Below are 15,583 nucleotides of genomic sequence, written 5' to 3' on the forward strand. Positions count from 1 at the left end.
ACAGATTTGAAATTTTTCGGGTGACCTATTCAGGGGTTCTTCAGGTTAGAGAATTCAGGCTAAAGGTGGAGAGTGTGTACAAAAGTGTGTGTGTGTGTGTGGCTGACCTCATTGCCGTAGACCATAATGTGGTGTGTAGAGATGAGAGATTTAAACACGACCACCCAGCTGGTGTTGGTGGTGCGCTCGAACAGCGTGTCGGCCAGCTGAGGGATGTTCACATTCATCTCGTTGGTGCACTGGATCAGATCTGGTGAGAGAGAGTTGAAGGAGGTCACTGTGTTAATAATTCAAACTGTCACAGCGTTTATATTTGTGCCTAAAATAACTGAAACCGTTTTGGTTTGTTAACATTTGTTAGAACCCTTCCATTACAGATTTCTTCAAAAGGCATACACAGTGTCCAAACTAGTGGTCAACTGAAGGGTTATGCAATGACAGATGATGATACTGACATAAAGAGAACAGGGTGGTCAATGGTTGACACTAGACACTATAATTCAATTGTCTGAGGTCAGTAAGTAAAACTTTTATTCAGCAAGGATGCATTAAATTGACCAAATGCGACAGCAAAGACATTTAAAATGTTACAAAAGATAAACAATAAAATTCTTACTTTCTACTCAAATGTTGAAAATAAAATGATCACGTTTCCACAAAAATATGAAGCCGCACAAGTTTTTTAAACAATGTTATTAATAAGAAACGTTTCTTGAGCAGCACATCAACATATATAATTATTTCTGAAGGACCATGTGACACTGAAGACTGGAGGAATGATGCTGAGGTCACAAGAATAAATGACTTAATTTTTATTTATTTTAAAAAGCAGTTAGGCTATTTTAAATTGTAATACTATTCACAATGTTACTGTTTTTACTGTATTTTTTATTAAATAAATGCAGCCTTTTTTTACTTGGATTTATTACTGAATTCATATATATATTCAGAAGTTATCACTTGCAAATTGTGACAAAAGTTTGTTGGTCAAAAATCCCATTGCAGATTTTATTGCAAGTTAAAAAAATTATTCTCATCGGCTACGATTATCTGGCCAGTGTGAATGTCAACAAAATTACAAGCATTTTTAAAAAAGATTTTAATTTACCTTTTTTTGCATTATTTTTGTTGACAAATTATTAGTCAATCATTATTATAATGCCATTGAGAAAATTAATGACTCAACCTTGAAAAATAAATAATCATAAAAATTATTGACTAAAAGATGTACAATTTAATAATTACAATGTAATTTACATTAGTGTAAAAAAACAAACAATTACTTGATGCGTGAAACTTCTGTATCCTTTTAACCTTCACAATGATTAGTCAATCATTCTTATAATTCCATTAGCATTAAGAAAATGAATGAATTTAGCATGTGTAAAAAATAAAAAAAATAAAAAACACGTAAAAATGGGTTGATGCGTGAAACTTCTGTGTCCTGTTAACCTTCAAACTCATTGCCACAGTTTCCAATTTAGTGACCTAGCGAACCTAGTGAAAAAGCCGCTGTTTCCAGAGAACCATCTGACTCTGTGAACGTGTGTGATGCTAAGGTACAACTGCTCAATGCGTTAGCATTCAGAGCTGACATGGTGAGAGTGAGAGACACGCATTGATATCCTGTTCATTATTAGTTCTTTGGCTGGGCTCCACAGCCATCTGCGCTTCGAGAGCAAGTGCGGGATCCCTCAAGGCTTTCTCTACGCCACCGACACTGTGAGACTCATTCAGGGCTGCAGCTTATCATGCCATTCATGAAACCTCCCACAGACGGCGAGGGAGGACAAATGCAGCCTCTCTCCACTGGGAATCAGATCTGAACGGGTATATATCATCATAATGTTTTCTGGAATCAAATGAAAGAGAAAACCATGGAAGCTGGTTTCCGCCACAGAATACAAAAAAAATACATAACTGCAACTTTATATTTCACAAATCAATTTTTTTTCCCTTTACAACTGCAAGTTTATTTTTCATTCTTCTGACTTTTTTTCTCAAAATTGCGAGTTAATAATTTGGACTTTTTCTCACAACTGTGTTTAAAGCTGCAGTCCGCAGTTTTTCCTCTTTGTCGCCATCTCTGTTCGAAATCTGCAATTGCAGTTATTCGCAGAATTATCAACTTTACGTGTGTTGTGCCTCGGCACAGCGCGGATGAATCCAATGTTGAGGAGAATGTGCGGCTGTCAGTCACTGCGTCGGTGTGGATACTGTCATTCGCAATCACAGATTCTACTTTTTGGAAGTATGACCAACATAAGAATTTTCACCAGAAAATGTCATCTGAACAAGTAAGTAACATCCACTTTTGTTCTGACCAACTATGGGGAAAAAAAGCATTGCAGTAAATCGCGCCGATTAAATCTAACGATTGCTTATCGTATCACGTCAAACCATGCAAATTATACTTTGTTTTCAAATTGTTAATGTTAACAACATCAGCATTGCGTGACTACATTTAACGCCCTTCCGATATTTATCCTTGTTTTCGCATGGGCCCGGTTGCAGTCTCTTTTTTTTCTGTACCCACTCCGAAGTCTTTCGCGTTTTACAACAGGTGAATCTCCAGTTATCACTGGTGATTGTCGTTTGAACCTTTCTGGATCCGCCATCAAATTGATAAGTTTAATTATATCAAGTGCTGTGAGAAAGGGCTATAAATCTCCACCTCCATCATCCTCACACGCAACATAGCCTACTAGCCGAGACTCCTTCTTTATGTGTACAGATGTGACGTAATGACGCAAAGACATGCTCGAATTTCCTGTGGAAATCCACCAGTACCCACTGGAATTAAAAACATTATTACAAGCTTACCGTTTTGAATCGAGCTAAGGCAAGCAGATAGTTTTGAACTTTTAACCCAAAAAAGCTACGGACTGCAGCTTTAAATCTCACAATTCTGACTTTTTTCCCCCCCTCGCAGTTACGAGTTTAGATATGAACTCAGAACTGTGATATACAAACTCACAATCATAAGGAAAAAGTTCAAATTGAGATAATTCGCTTTTTTATTTTTTATTCCTTGGCGAGCACAAGCTTTCATAGAAACCACTTCTAGACATACTTAAATGAAAAGGCCACTTCCACCCCTCTCTACAACCCATTTCAAAGACAAAAAAGTAATTACACTCTGCCCAACAAATTGCCAGCCAATATTAGTGCATACGCAGCCTTTTGAAGTGGGAATGTGAAAATATGCTGCACAGTGAGCATGGGTGGTCAACAGAATGCACTCTCTTTTACAGATAACATCCACCATTTAAACCTGCACAAAGGCTTGGCCACGTGACAACAAAAGACTTTTCAGAGCCAACACAAAACGCCTGTGCGGAGCATGACGGCGTTGAAAGTGTACACGTCCATGGGGCTCAAGTGAAAGATCAAAGCCAGAAGACGACGTGGACTTGATGTTTGATGGGGTTATCGTCCTACGCCAGGGTAACTAGACACTGTCGGGTTTACCCTACACTCCCCTTATGTAGCCAACAAGCACATTTGAAAGGAGAAATGAGAGATCTGTAGGAGTCATTTCCAAAGTAGACCCACCCAGTCTGTATCTCTATCTCTCTGGAGTGGAGACAGACATGATTGATGGCATCATGTGTATCCAACCATGTGATGGTCACATGATGAGTAACAAACCAGTCATGTGACCTGCTCTGCCTGAACATTAAAGCATCTGACATTTTCCCTGATGCTCAGCCTACTTGAAAGCACAAAAAAAAAAAAAAAAAACTTCTTGTCTAATAAAATATCCACGTTATTCTGACATTGGTGCTCATAAGCTGAAATTCCTCCAGGGTAAATAATGCAATATTCAAAGTAGTCGCACTCCATAATGTGCACTGACAGTGTTCTCTCTGTGTCTTTATTTGCATCCATAAAATATGTTGAAGGAAAAGGTCGATATTACAGGGATAGTTCACCCAAAAATTGTAATTGTCATTTACTCAACCTCATGCCAACCCAAACCTTTATGTTTTACTTGAACTCTGAAGAACTTGGAATATAGAGCACAAATGGTATACATTTAAGACGCTTTTGCATCTTTTTTGAATACTGGAAGCTCTAGTCTCTATTAACTGTAAAATTCATTGGGGAAATAAGTTATTTTTGTGTTCTACCGAAGAGAGAAAGTCAAAATGGGTTTGAAACAACATAAGGGTGAGTAAATGATGACAATATTCATGTGTTTCGAAACTTAAGAATAACAGGTCACTTCTATGGTATAACCTAGTAATGGAGAAAGCATTTATTTTAGACCTGACCCACCTAATGATTAAGGTTACCCTATGCAAAACTACACCAATTTCCTTATGGTAAATGACAAGACACACTCATTTTGTCCAAATTAATCAAGTTAATTAAAAATACATTACAAATTTAATTCAAATTATATATATATATATAATATATATATATATATATATATATATATATATATATATATATATAAAAAATATATATATATATAAAAAAAATATATATATATTAAAAAAAAAAAATATATATATATATATATATATATATATATATATATATATATATATATAGGCCCCATAAATACTACAGTTACACCTTACTTTATTTGTAACTTTGTTATATTTATCTATGCTTGTAATTAGTGTATTGTTTTCTTATTTTTCTACTGACTGTTCACTTGCCTTTAATAATGTTTGAACTTTATTACAAAGTTACATTTGCCCCCTAATTTTTATTTTTTTCTTGCTGACTGGAAAAATGATCAGATCCATGACTCAAAAACGTAATATGATACGGACCTTTAGTTTTGAGATCCGTTGAACGACTAACAATTACACTTCAAGAACTTTCCACTTGCATTCTAAAATAGATCTCTTGCATTTTAGAAAAAAGATCTCACACATCCTTATTTGTCATTGACCCATTTGCATTTCATAATACATCATTATCAGGAGAGCATGACTAACGTTAATAATTAACAAGGAGAACTGTTGATTGTCAAGGGACATTGATCTCAATGTTAGCGATAGGCTGGGCAACATACTGTCATATATTAATGCATTGTGTGCCAGATGAAAAAGATGAAAAAAAAAAAGTTTTTTTCTGTTTACAACGCTAAACAGATGGATGGTGTTTGTGGAGAAACAACAAACTTGAAGTCCTAATGGCATCAATACATTATAATGGTCTATAGTCTTAAAAACATTTATTTTTGGAAAAGGACAGGAGAACATAGTTGACTCAGCAACAGGATGCTGCAAACTTCCTACAGTTCATAGAAGGGAAACCGATTCAACATGAATCCTTTAAAACGGTCAGTCATAAAACAGACTGATGATGGAGCTATTTAGATTCTCTGATCCCTGAAGTGGACAAATGGCAGGAGGCTACAAGACACACAGACCAAGAAACAGACAAAAAACCCAGATAGAAACCAACACTGATGGAGAATAGTGAGGCCGACATGGGTATATTTCTCCATCGGGGCTCTGTTCCGCTTCAGGCAGACCCATTTGTGAGGGCAGAGGACAGGAAACCATTAAGTGAATGATTGCTCCCCTGATTCAAAGGCTTTAACTCGCAGACAGATAGAAGACATTATCCTGCTCTGCATCACATAAACACGATCCACAAAGGGCCTACTATACCTGCAGACTAACCTGGACGGAAAGGGAAAGACCAATAACACGGGTCAGAAGACTTGGTCAAGAAGAACTCTTGAGAGTTATCAGGTAATATCAGATTAGATACAGTAACCTGTGCCTGTGATTCACCAAATAGCATGTTAAAGTCAAAATCTCTCCGGTGAGCCTTCTTAAATTTAACGTCATAAAAAAAATCTTCAATAGATGAACTGGTAAAACAAACGTCTTAATGATCATTTTAAGATGCCCTATATTTGGGGGGTGGATAAATCGCGATACAGCCTAATGTGATTATTAAACTTCAAAAGGCAATGATAAAAAAAAAAAAAAGAGCGCTTCACGTTGCAATGTCAAAAGGCGGTGCTTGCTGGGCATTCTACATGCTCGCGCAACAGCGTTTCAGACTGCATAAAAGTGGTTCACAATCAGTGAATAGTGCACATTTATGCCAAGCGATTGCTTATGAAATCGAGTTGATGAATTATGACAATGTCTACTTTATAGTCTTTACTGTAGTCCCTCATCTGAATTTGAAGGATCAGTCCGCAATAGTATAGACACTTCAAAATAAGAGTCCCGGTGTATTTCAGGCTTGTTTATAATTTAAAGTCACACATAACGTGTACGTCTTTTTTTCCCCCTGCCTGGCCATTATTGGTATTTTGGTTACACAATAAACTGTATTTGATTTAAGTTAATTTCCATTTAATGCACAGTAAACTATTGTAGTTTCTGGCTGTGATGTTCCCTCACAGGAACATATACATATATAAAAGAGAATAATTAAGTGCTGCGTGTAAATCACTTTTCAAAACACATTATAATTAGACAATATTGCTTTCCATGCGGACCATGTGGTAAACATCCGTTCAGCACCAGTAAAAGCAAAGAAAAATGCCACATGTACAGAGCTCACTGGCTAGAGGAAGAAGAACATATCTGGGTTGGAATGCAGGCTTGACTTCAGTGTTGTAGAATCCAGAGCATGTCGAGGAAGTGGAGGTAGAGAGAGAGAGAGGATCAACAGGGAGAATGAAGGAGACAGCTGCAAAGAAATCAGGGAAACACACCACACATAAACATGGATGTGCCAAAAAAAAAAAAAAAAAAAAACTGCTGTGAACTTGGGAACAAAATGTCAAACAAGCAAATGTTTTTCTTGTTTTGTTTTTTTAAATATGACAAACAGAAAATCTAAAATCACCCCACTGGACTTTTCCCACATTTAGACAGTGACGTTCAGAATGAAGTAGCATGTTTGCAGTGAGAAGAAAACTCTACTGATTAGACTTGAGGAGTTTTGACTCGTGAATTTCCCCCGATCCAGCTCTTGATGGAAGTCACTACACTCTCCTATCTGCAGACATCTCCCGTCTAATCAGCTCCCGACATTTTTCTGATTTACGGAACAACTTCCTGTTGGCTGTTTAGATTTTGAATAGTTGGCGGCCTACAAGAATGCAGGAAGTATCTTGATGGTCCACTGGGTTCATCCAGGACAAGACACTTTGCAGTCAGGAGCTTGTGAGACGTCTGGGAGCAGGAATGCTGATCAACTCCCTGTTCTAACTCAGTGCAAAAATAATAATTCTGTCAATGTTATTATGAAATTAAAACAATAAGGCCCGGTTTCACACACAGAGGGTTTAGACTAAGCCAGGATTAGGCCTTAGTTCAATTAGGGGATTCAAGTAGCTTTTATAAACGTGTCTTAGAAAAAAAACATTACTGGTGTGCGTCTTGAGACAAAACAATGGCATTGACATTTTAAGACATGTCAGAGCAAGTTGCTTTCAATTAAAAAGTATCAAACATGCATTTTAGTCTAGGACTAGCTTAAGCCTTGTCTGTGAAACCAGGGGTAAATACCATTATGGTGCTCTTCAATGTGGTGCGCATGTAAACCGACCACCTCTTTGTCTTTACTACTAGTTATAGCACGAAATAAACATGAACGAAGATCAGAAATTATGTTGAAAGAAACAGTCCTACGAGTACTAGTTTAGACTAAACTTATTCTGGAACTGTTTTGTGATGCTTGGTGAGTGGCAACCCAACAGAACGATCCGTTCATGCCCTAAATATCGGTCATCATCACACAAAAAGCAGTAAGGAGGGAGTCGTAACTAGTGGTGCACGATATATCGGCCGCCGATATAATATCGGCCGATATGGTCATTTTTTTACACATCGGTATCGTTCCGATGTCAAAATATGGCCGATGTGAACAGGCCGATATTTAATGTGTGAAGCTGAAGAGGTTGATGTGAGAGAAATACACATTTCATACAGATGACATAAGCAGAGAACAGTCTGTTTTCTTTCATTTTGAATTGTTCTGTTTAAAAATAGAAGTTTCAAGCTTTCTATATATGTCTCAGGTCTGTGAGGCAGGTAGGTTTCGGTTCATTTATGAGACGCGCTCCAGGTTCACGCGCCGTCGCCTCTGTCCTGATTAAATATTTTCTAGTATATTTACTTTTTATTTATTAAATCCAATTCAATTCGTTGATGAAACATTGATCAAAATTAAGATACAATTAGGTTTCGGTTCATTTATGAGACGCGCTCCAGGTTCACGCGCCGTCGCCTCTGTCCTGATTAAATATTTTCTAGTATATATACTTTTTATTTATTAAATCCAATGCAATTCGTTGATGAAACATTGATCAAAATTAAGATACAATTAATACAAAACGAAATTAAATTTAAAGACAGGCTTTGTGCTTTCTGCTTGAGGTCTCTGTGAAAGTTTTAAAGCAGTTTTTAAGTGCCGAGAGCGCTCACGTCCGTAACATTGTTAATGCAGTCCAGTGCGACTTATGTTTTTTTCCTCCTCATGACACATTTTTGACTGATCGTTTTTTGACTCGTAGATATTTGAATATATTGCTTGATATATGATACCTATTCGAATTTGATTTTTCTCAAAAGTGACAGCGCGTGTGATTTGTGGATTCTGATAAGCGCGAGTGGAGAAACAGGCGTTTATTTATTCATTCTCAGTGTTGAGAAACGTAGCCTTCATGTGTTATTGTGTTAATAATAACTAAAGTAGCCTACCTAATTATGTTACATATTTAGTTTGTATGAAAACTATCGCGTTCGTTACTTATGGATTAAAAAAGTAGGCTACCGGTGCTGCGCGAGCTCTCTCTCACAAACACGGACGCGCGCACATAGAGAGAGAAGATAATTGTAAAATGAAAACGGGCTAAGCAGAGAGCACTATTTTTCATGTGTTATTGTGTTAATAATAACTAAAGTAGCCTACCTAATTATGTTACATATTTAGTTTGTATGAAAACTATCGCGTTCGTTACTTATGGATTAAAAAAGTAGGCTACCGGTGCTGCGCGAGCTCTCTCTCACAAACACGGACGCGCGCACATAGAGAGAGAAGATAATTGTAAAATGAAAACGGGCTAAGTTTAAATTTTGTTCTTGCTTGTTTGTTTTTTTCTGTCAAAATGTCAGAAAGCATTTTGTATTATCCATCCGTGTTTTTAAAATTCGTTAAATGACGGACGTTTTACTGTTAACACAGCCCATATGTCGGATTCGTCTTATAGCCTACTTGTTATTATTTTTAGAATAAGTGATTCGTTATGCTATTATTGGACTCCTGTCTATTCATTGTCAACTGTTTTCTATAAATATGTTTGTATTGGCTAACATTTATTCAGCTGCGTGTCCTGTTTAAAATGTGCAATGTTCAAACGCAAAGACAGTCACAAGAAGCCCTTTTCCCTGTGGTATTTTTTAGAATAATATTTGGATATTGGAATAATAAATGAAGTAGCCTATCTTAATTGTACACATGTTCCTGTTTTTTTTTGTTTTTTTTGACTGTTTTCTAAGGGTTTCTTAATTTTAGACAAGTTGACCAGCACACATTATATGCAATGCAATGTGTGTATGTGTGACATATTTTGCACACAGGTAAAGGTGCCCAATATCAGTCATTTCTAAAGTAAAAAAAATGTGTTTTGGAAAATAGCTCTTTATTTGATAATCATTAAAATTTGTTTTCTATACAGAGATATCGACATCGGTAAATATCGGTATCGGCCATAACAACAATATTAATATCGGTTATCGGTATCGGCCACAATTTTCACATCGGTGCATCCCTAGTCGTAACCTTTCTATCTCTGCTGTATTTGGGTTGGTGTGACTAGTTACATAATATCTGATCACTTAAAACTGGTGAGGTAAAGAGGCACTTTGCTAATGGCATACTGGGTCAATAATTTAGGAAATGGAACACTAAGAAAGCCAACTACAAATGGCTAGGAGGTTCAAACAGTGACTCTAAAAGCTGTACTGGTCTCCATTCACACACAGCAGGGCAGCGAGTCAGCACTCTTTCTAACCGACTGTCATTTGAAGCCTTTCTGGTCACATGCTACATTTCTACACAGGTACACACACACACACACACACGACTGACTTACAGTGGATCTCTGCCAGAGAGATCGGACACCATAAAACAGGTCCAAGGGGTCACTGTGTTGAACTTGGAACAGATGACATTTTATGGGTGTTGTAACCACGCTGATGGGATGAGAACGCTACAGTCAACGCTACATAAGCTTTCCCGCCCTAAAACCTGGTAGATGCACAGACGCTCAGGGTGCTTTCAGACTGCCATTTCCGTGACTTCAACCTCAAAATTGGGCTTAAGTGTGTATTTGCAAATATAGATACTAAACAGTAGGAACACCAATCAAGATGAGAGCACTTTAATCTACGATTACAACAAAACTGATCCGATTTCCGCTGGCTGTCTAACGGTTCATCAGACAAGATGCATTTCACATCCTGAAAAACTACAGCAGTAACCAGGCGGACAAAACAACGTAATTTTTGCTTTGACTACATTCTGAACCAGCAATCAAGTACACTACACTGCGTGATAAACACTATATAATCTCAAACATTCTTCTACATGCTCCCCAGAAGAGCTTTGCGGTTGTAAGAAATAAAGCTATCTGATGAAAAACGCATAATGAGTTAAATCAATTCAAGCACAAAGTTTGCTAGGAGTGGCTGTGCATCTTAAATCTGTAAAGATAAGTGAGTGTGTACATATGTGTGTGTGTGTGGTGGCGTTTGGTCTCAGGCAGATTCTAGGAAGCGTCTATCATATTGCAGAACTGACTCATATGAATGAGCACCCAGAATAAGCCTTGATCCCACAGAACTTGCTTACACAGCACCGGGACACGGAAGGCCAGCCAACATGACTTCAACAAGTCATGGAAATACAACAGTGGAAGGTCTGCGGTTGATGGTGGTGGTGTGTTTATGTGTGTGATGATCACCTTTAAATAAATTCAACAACTACCGATCCAATCTCTCACGCTGAATCCACCAGTTTACGAACACTAAACCATTCAGCACACATAAGGAAGTTTGCACGCTATTTATATCCATGGGCCATTATTTAGAATCAGTCAAATTTCCATCCACTGTAAAGACCAAATAAAAAACATATGCTTTCAAACACACGATTATAGCAGTTGCAAAAAGAAAATAGGCAATATAAAAATCTAAATTTCTAGTCAAAAAAAAAAAAAAGATTAATTTGTAAATAGATCACATTACAATATAGTATCATGCTGATTTCAAATGAAATAAAATAACTGTTAAAGGCATAGGTCACCAAATTAAAATTCTTTCATCATTTACTCATCCTCATGTCATTCCAAAACCATAAGACTATCGTTCATCTTTGAAACATAAATAAATTGATTTTTAATAAAATCAGAGATGTCCATCCACTGAAAGTCTATTTTACCAAAACTTTGATGCTTCATAAACACATTGTATAAAAAAAATATGAATAAATGAAGAGGTTTAATGCTTTATATGAGAGATTCAATTATTATTAATTTATTTTTTCTTCACTTATTATTATGCATTAACATTGATCAACACGCATACAAAGAGTACATTTTTGGGTGCACTATCCCTTTAAAAGGTGAAGCATGCAAAATTGTATTATGGGCGGGACCAACTGATTGCCCAGCCATTAGCAGATGGAGGGGGAATTAGGCTAGTATTTTCAAATTGCTGGCAGAGAAGAAATTACACACTTGAACCAATGTGAACCAGCATTACATTTAGTAAAGCTTGAGCAGTATGAGTGCTCTGTATTTGCTTAGGCTAAATGCAACTGAACACACTTAAGCCTTACTGACTAATAATGGTGGACATTATGGAACAGAAGCCGACATCCATATATGGACATAAAAGAATGGACTGTATAAGGCACAGCAACCCACTGCAATAAAGACAAGTTAGTCTTAAATTGGTAAACTCAAACTTCGCAATAAGCCAAAAATTAAACTTACATTCTGATTTTTTTTTTTATTAATCAAATCACTGTGTCTTTATTTTTCTGTATATCAGATTAGAGTGGTAGGACTAAACGAAATTGCATTATTTAATTTTTTTTACTATGTTGTTTTTACCTAAAATGTTTTCCTAAACTAAAACATGAAGAAACAATTGGAGGACATTTTTCAGCCAGCTGGTCATTTCAGGAATAAGGGTAGTTGAAGAGGAATGTTCTCCCTACCCCGGAAACCCGGCCCAAATCGAAGAGGCTGGGGGCCGGAGCCGGAGCCGTATCTAATGTTCAATCAAACAGAAGGAGAGTGAAACACACTGCTATTTCTGTCCCAAAGGAAACTCCAGGCACAGAACGCACTGCTGCCCTGAAATACCTACAAGACCTCGTCACACACACTCCCCACGCTACGGGAACTAACCTGAGGGTAACCGGTCTACTGTGGAACAATGTTCTTGCCGTAATGATTGCGAAGAACTTAACATAAGCACATACTTTTTAAGGGAGGAAGGCAATTACGTCTGACCTCCACTTAGTCTAAGAGTTCAGAACTTCTCTCTACCCCTTTAAAAACTGTCCGTCAGCACACATGCCATTCTGTATTGTCAAGACCTAGCTAAAAATAGTTTCGCCATGAGGAAATTAGCACTGTAGGGTGGGCACGAAAGCAAAAAGCTATATGTAAACAAGCAGTGTGCGGTGAAAGACTTGATGTGGTGGTGCCACCAGCCTTGATTTGACTCCAATCATGGCGCCAACATTCACCGACATTTGTGCAGAAACACACACACCAGAATGATAAAAACAAAAAGCATTTTACTGCAAGTAAATACTGCAAAATAAAAAAAATCTAAGAACAAACTGTAGTTGATTAACAGTTAATCAAAGGCTTCAGATCTCACAAAAAAAGTCACAAACAATCACAGGACTAAAATTGGTCAAGATGGGTCCTGACTCCTAAATGAGGCCATTCTTCCTTAGAATTATAAGAAAACACTGGGCATCTTTCAGGCTCTATGAGACCTGTCAGCACCAGCACCTGTGGGAGACCGACTGTGGCAATAAATATGACATCTACATAAAAAGTTAACATGACAGAACTGTCTCATGAGTTCAGCCGCTGCCAGGATTGAGCCAATTACAACAGTCTTCAATAAACACCTGCCACAGTAGGAATGTTGCATTACTTCTAACAGTCAGCACGTTCTTCACTTTAATCGTGAAATGAACCTTAACCAAAGAACTGAAAAACTATAAGGTTTGTGGTGGAAGACTCCAAAGTCTGTCAGTATTATAAATGTCTAAAGCCTGGAACACACCAAGCGACGCTGATGAACTAGCACTGATGAGAGCAGACTGTGTTGTCGCCTCAGGTTGGGGTAAAAAAAAACTGCACTTGAACACACCGAGAGAACTACAGCCGACTGTCAGCTAGAATGCGCGTTCTGCGACTTGCGTGTAAATGAGACAACTGTCTACTTCTGCAGATATATTCATCAATATTCGTCCGACGCTGCAGGCTACAGATACACAGACCATAAACAAAGCAGTGCGTGCCTACCGTTTTGAATATCAGTCCTGCTAAACACTTTCTTTATTCCACTCCGCTCATGTCAATATTAAAATATCACTCAGGTAAGATGAGTCAGATATCAGGTAAGTTCCAAAAAGTACCACGAAATGCCATGAAACACCAAATCCATACACTTTAGTAATGAACTATACTTTCAACTCTTTTAAAACAACTGGATAGCTGTAAGTGAAGAAAATAAAAAGAGGGATAAGTTCACCCAAAAATGAAAATTCTTTCATTAATTACTCACCCTCATGTCATTCCAAACCCGTAAGGAACACAAATGAAGATCTTTTTGATGAAATCTGAGAGCTTTCTGTCCCTCCATTGACAGCTATGCAACTACTTTGACACTTCAAAAAGATCATAAAACTAATCCATGTGAATTGAGTGGTTTAGTCCAAATTTTCTGAAAAGACACGATCGCTTTATATGATGAACAGATTTAATTTAGGCTTTTATTCACATATAAACATTCATCAACTCACACATCAGTTGTGGTAAACGGACACTCAAGCATGTTCGCTTGTAGTTCAAGAACCAATGAGGTTCATTCTCGTGTTACGCAGCACGTTTGAGCTTCAGTGAGAACCAATGAGGTTCATTCTCATGTTACGCAGCACGTTTGAGCTTCAGCAAGAACCAATGAGGTTCATTCTCGTGTTACGCAGCACGTTTGAGCTTCAGCAAGAACCAATGAAGTTCATTCTTGTATTACGCAGCACGTTTGAGTTTCAGTGAGAACCAATGAAGTTCATTCTCATGTTACGCAGCACGTTTGAGCTTCAGCAAGAACCAATGAGGTTAATTCTCGTGTTATGCAGCACGTTTGAGCTTCAGCAAGGACCAATGAAGTTCATTCTCATGTTACGCAGCACGTTTGAGCCTCAGCGAGAACCAATGAGGTTCATTCTCGTGTTATGCAGCACGTTTGAGGTTCAGCGAGAACCAATGAGGTTCATTCTCGTGTTATGCAGCACGTTTGAGGTTCAGCAAGAGCCAATGAGGTTTATTCTCATGTTAAGGCTGTTACACTTTCCACGCGCGCGAGGGCCCGCATGCCTCCCATTGTTTGTGACTTCTTTACACAGCCTCTCTTCAAATTCTATGTCCATGTTTTCAAGTGTATGCGCAGTTGGTGCTTTTGTAGGATAGTGATGAAAGTCTTACGGGTTTGGAACGACATGAGGGTTAGTAATTAGTGACAGAAGTTTTCACTATCCTATAAAAACAACTGCGCATGCGCTGGAAAACAACATGGATGTCAAATTTGAAGAGAGGCTGTGTGAAGAAGTCCATCGCTACCTACACCTCTACAATCCGTCGTTAAAACAATATTAAAGACAGCCAGATGTGCAATAATTCGTGGAGGGAAATTGTGTGTGTGAAAGTGTACACGCTGATCTACTGCAAATGTGTGGAACACGTCCACCAAGCGGACCCCAGCATACACTTTCAGTAGTATAAATACAAGTAGTCTGTGTACGCATCCGAACTGGAGTATAAAAGAGGCTTTACGAAGCACGTTTGGGTTTCTGCAAGAACCAGGTTTGTAATCGCGCGTCAAGCAGGTTCGATTGAGTTTCTGTTTATGTTCGCTGATCAATGTTTAAATGTGAATAAAAGCCTAAATAAAGTCTGTTCATCATATAAAGTGATCAAGTCTCTTAAGAAAATTTGGACTAAACCGCTCAATTCATATGGATTAGTTTTATGATCTCTTTATGAACTTTTTGAAGCGTCAAAGAGGTAGCTGCGTAGCTGTCTATGGAGGGACAGAAAGCTCTCAGATTTCATTCCCGAAGATGAACGAAAGTCTTATGGGTTTGAAACGACATGAGGTTGAGTAATTAATGACAGAATTTTCATTTTTGGGTGAACTATCCCTTTTGTTCATCACTGAAAATCATGCTCGACAGCTGTGACTATTCTTTTCACTGTATGGAAAAGAGCAGCTTAAACTTTCTGCAATTAATATCTGCTAATGCTTTTATGTCTTATGTATGTATGTCATAT

The 15,583-nt window shown here is 37.7% G+C and overlaps 1 protein-coding gene across 14 annotated transcripts in view; it reads right to left on the minus strand.

The window, feature by feature from the left end:
• The window catches only part of picalma (phosphatidylinositol binding clathrin assembly protein a), a gene marked incomplete at its 5' end in the record, with an annotated part of 38,982 nt that overhangs the window by 22,462 nt on the left and 937 nt on the right, over positions 1-15,583 (minus strand). For all 14 annotated transcript variants that reach the window (XM_084399862.1, XM_084399857.1, XM_084399859.1 and 11 more), the window contains one exon: positions 108-250. In XM_084399862.1, the coding sequence (XP_084255988.1) occupies positions 108-250 (143 nt within the window). The remainder of the gene's footprint in view (positions 1-107; positions 251-15,583) is intronic.

This window comes from Rutilus rutilus (genome assembly GCF_951802725.1).
Source record: "Rutilus rutilus genome assembly, chromosome: 25".
In the NCBI taxonomy this organism is placed as follows: domain Eukaryota; kingdom Metazoa; phylum Chordata; class Actinopteri; order Cypriniformes; family Leuciscidae; genus Rutilus; species Rutilus rutilus.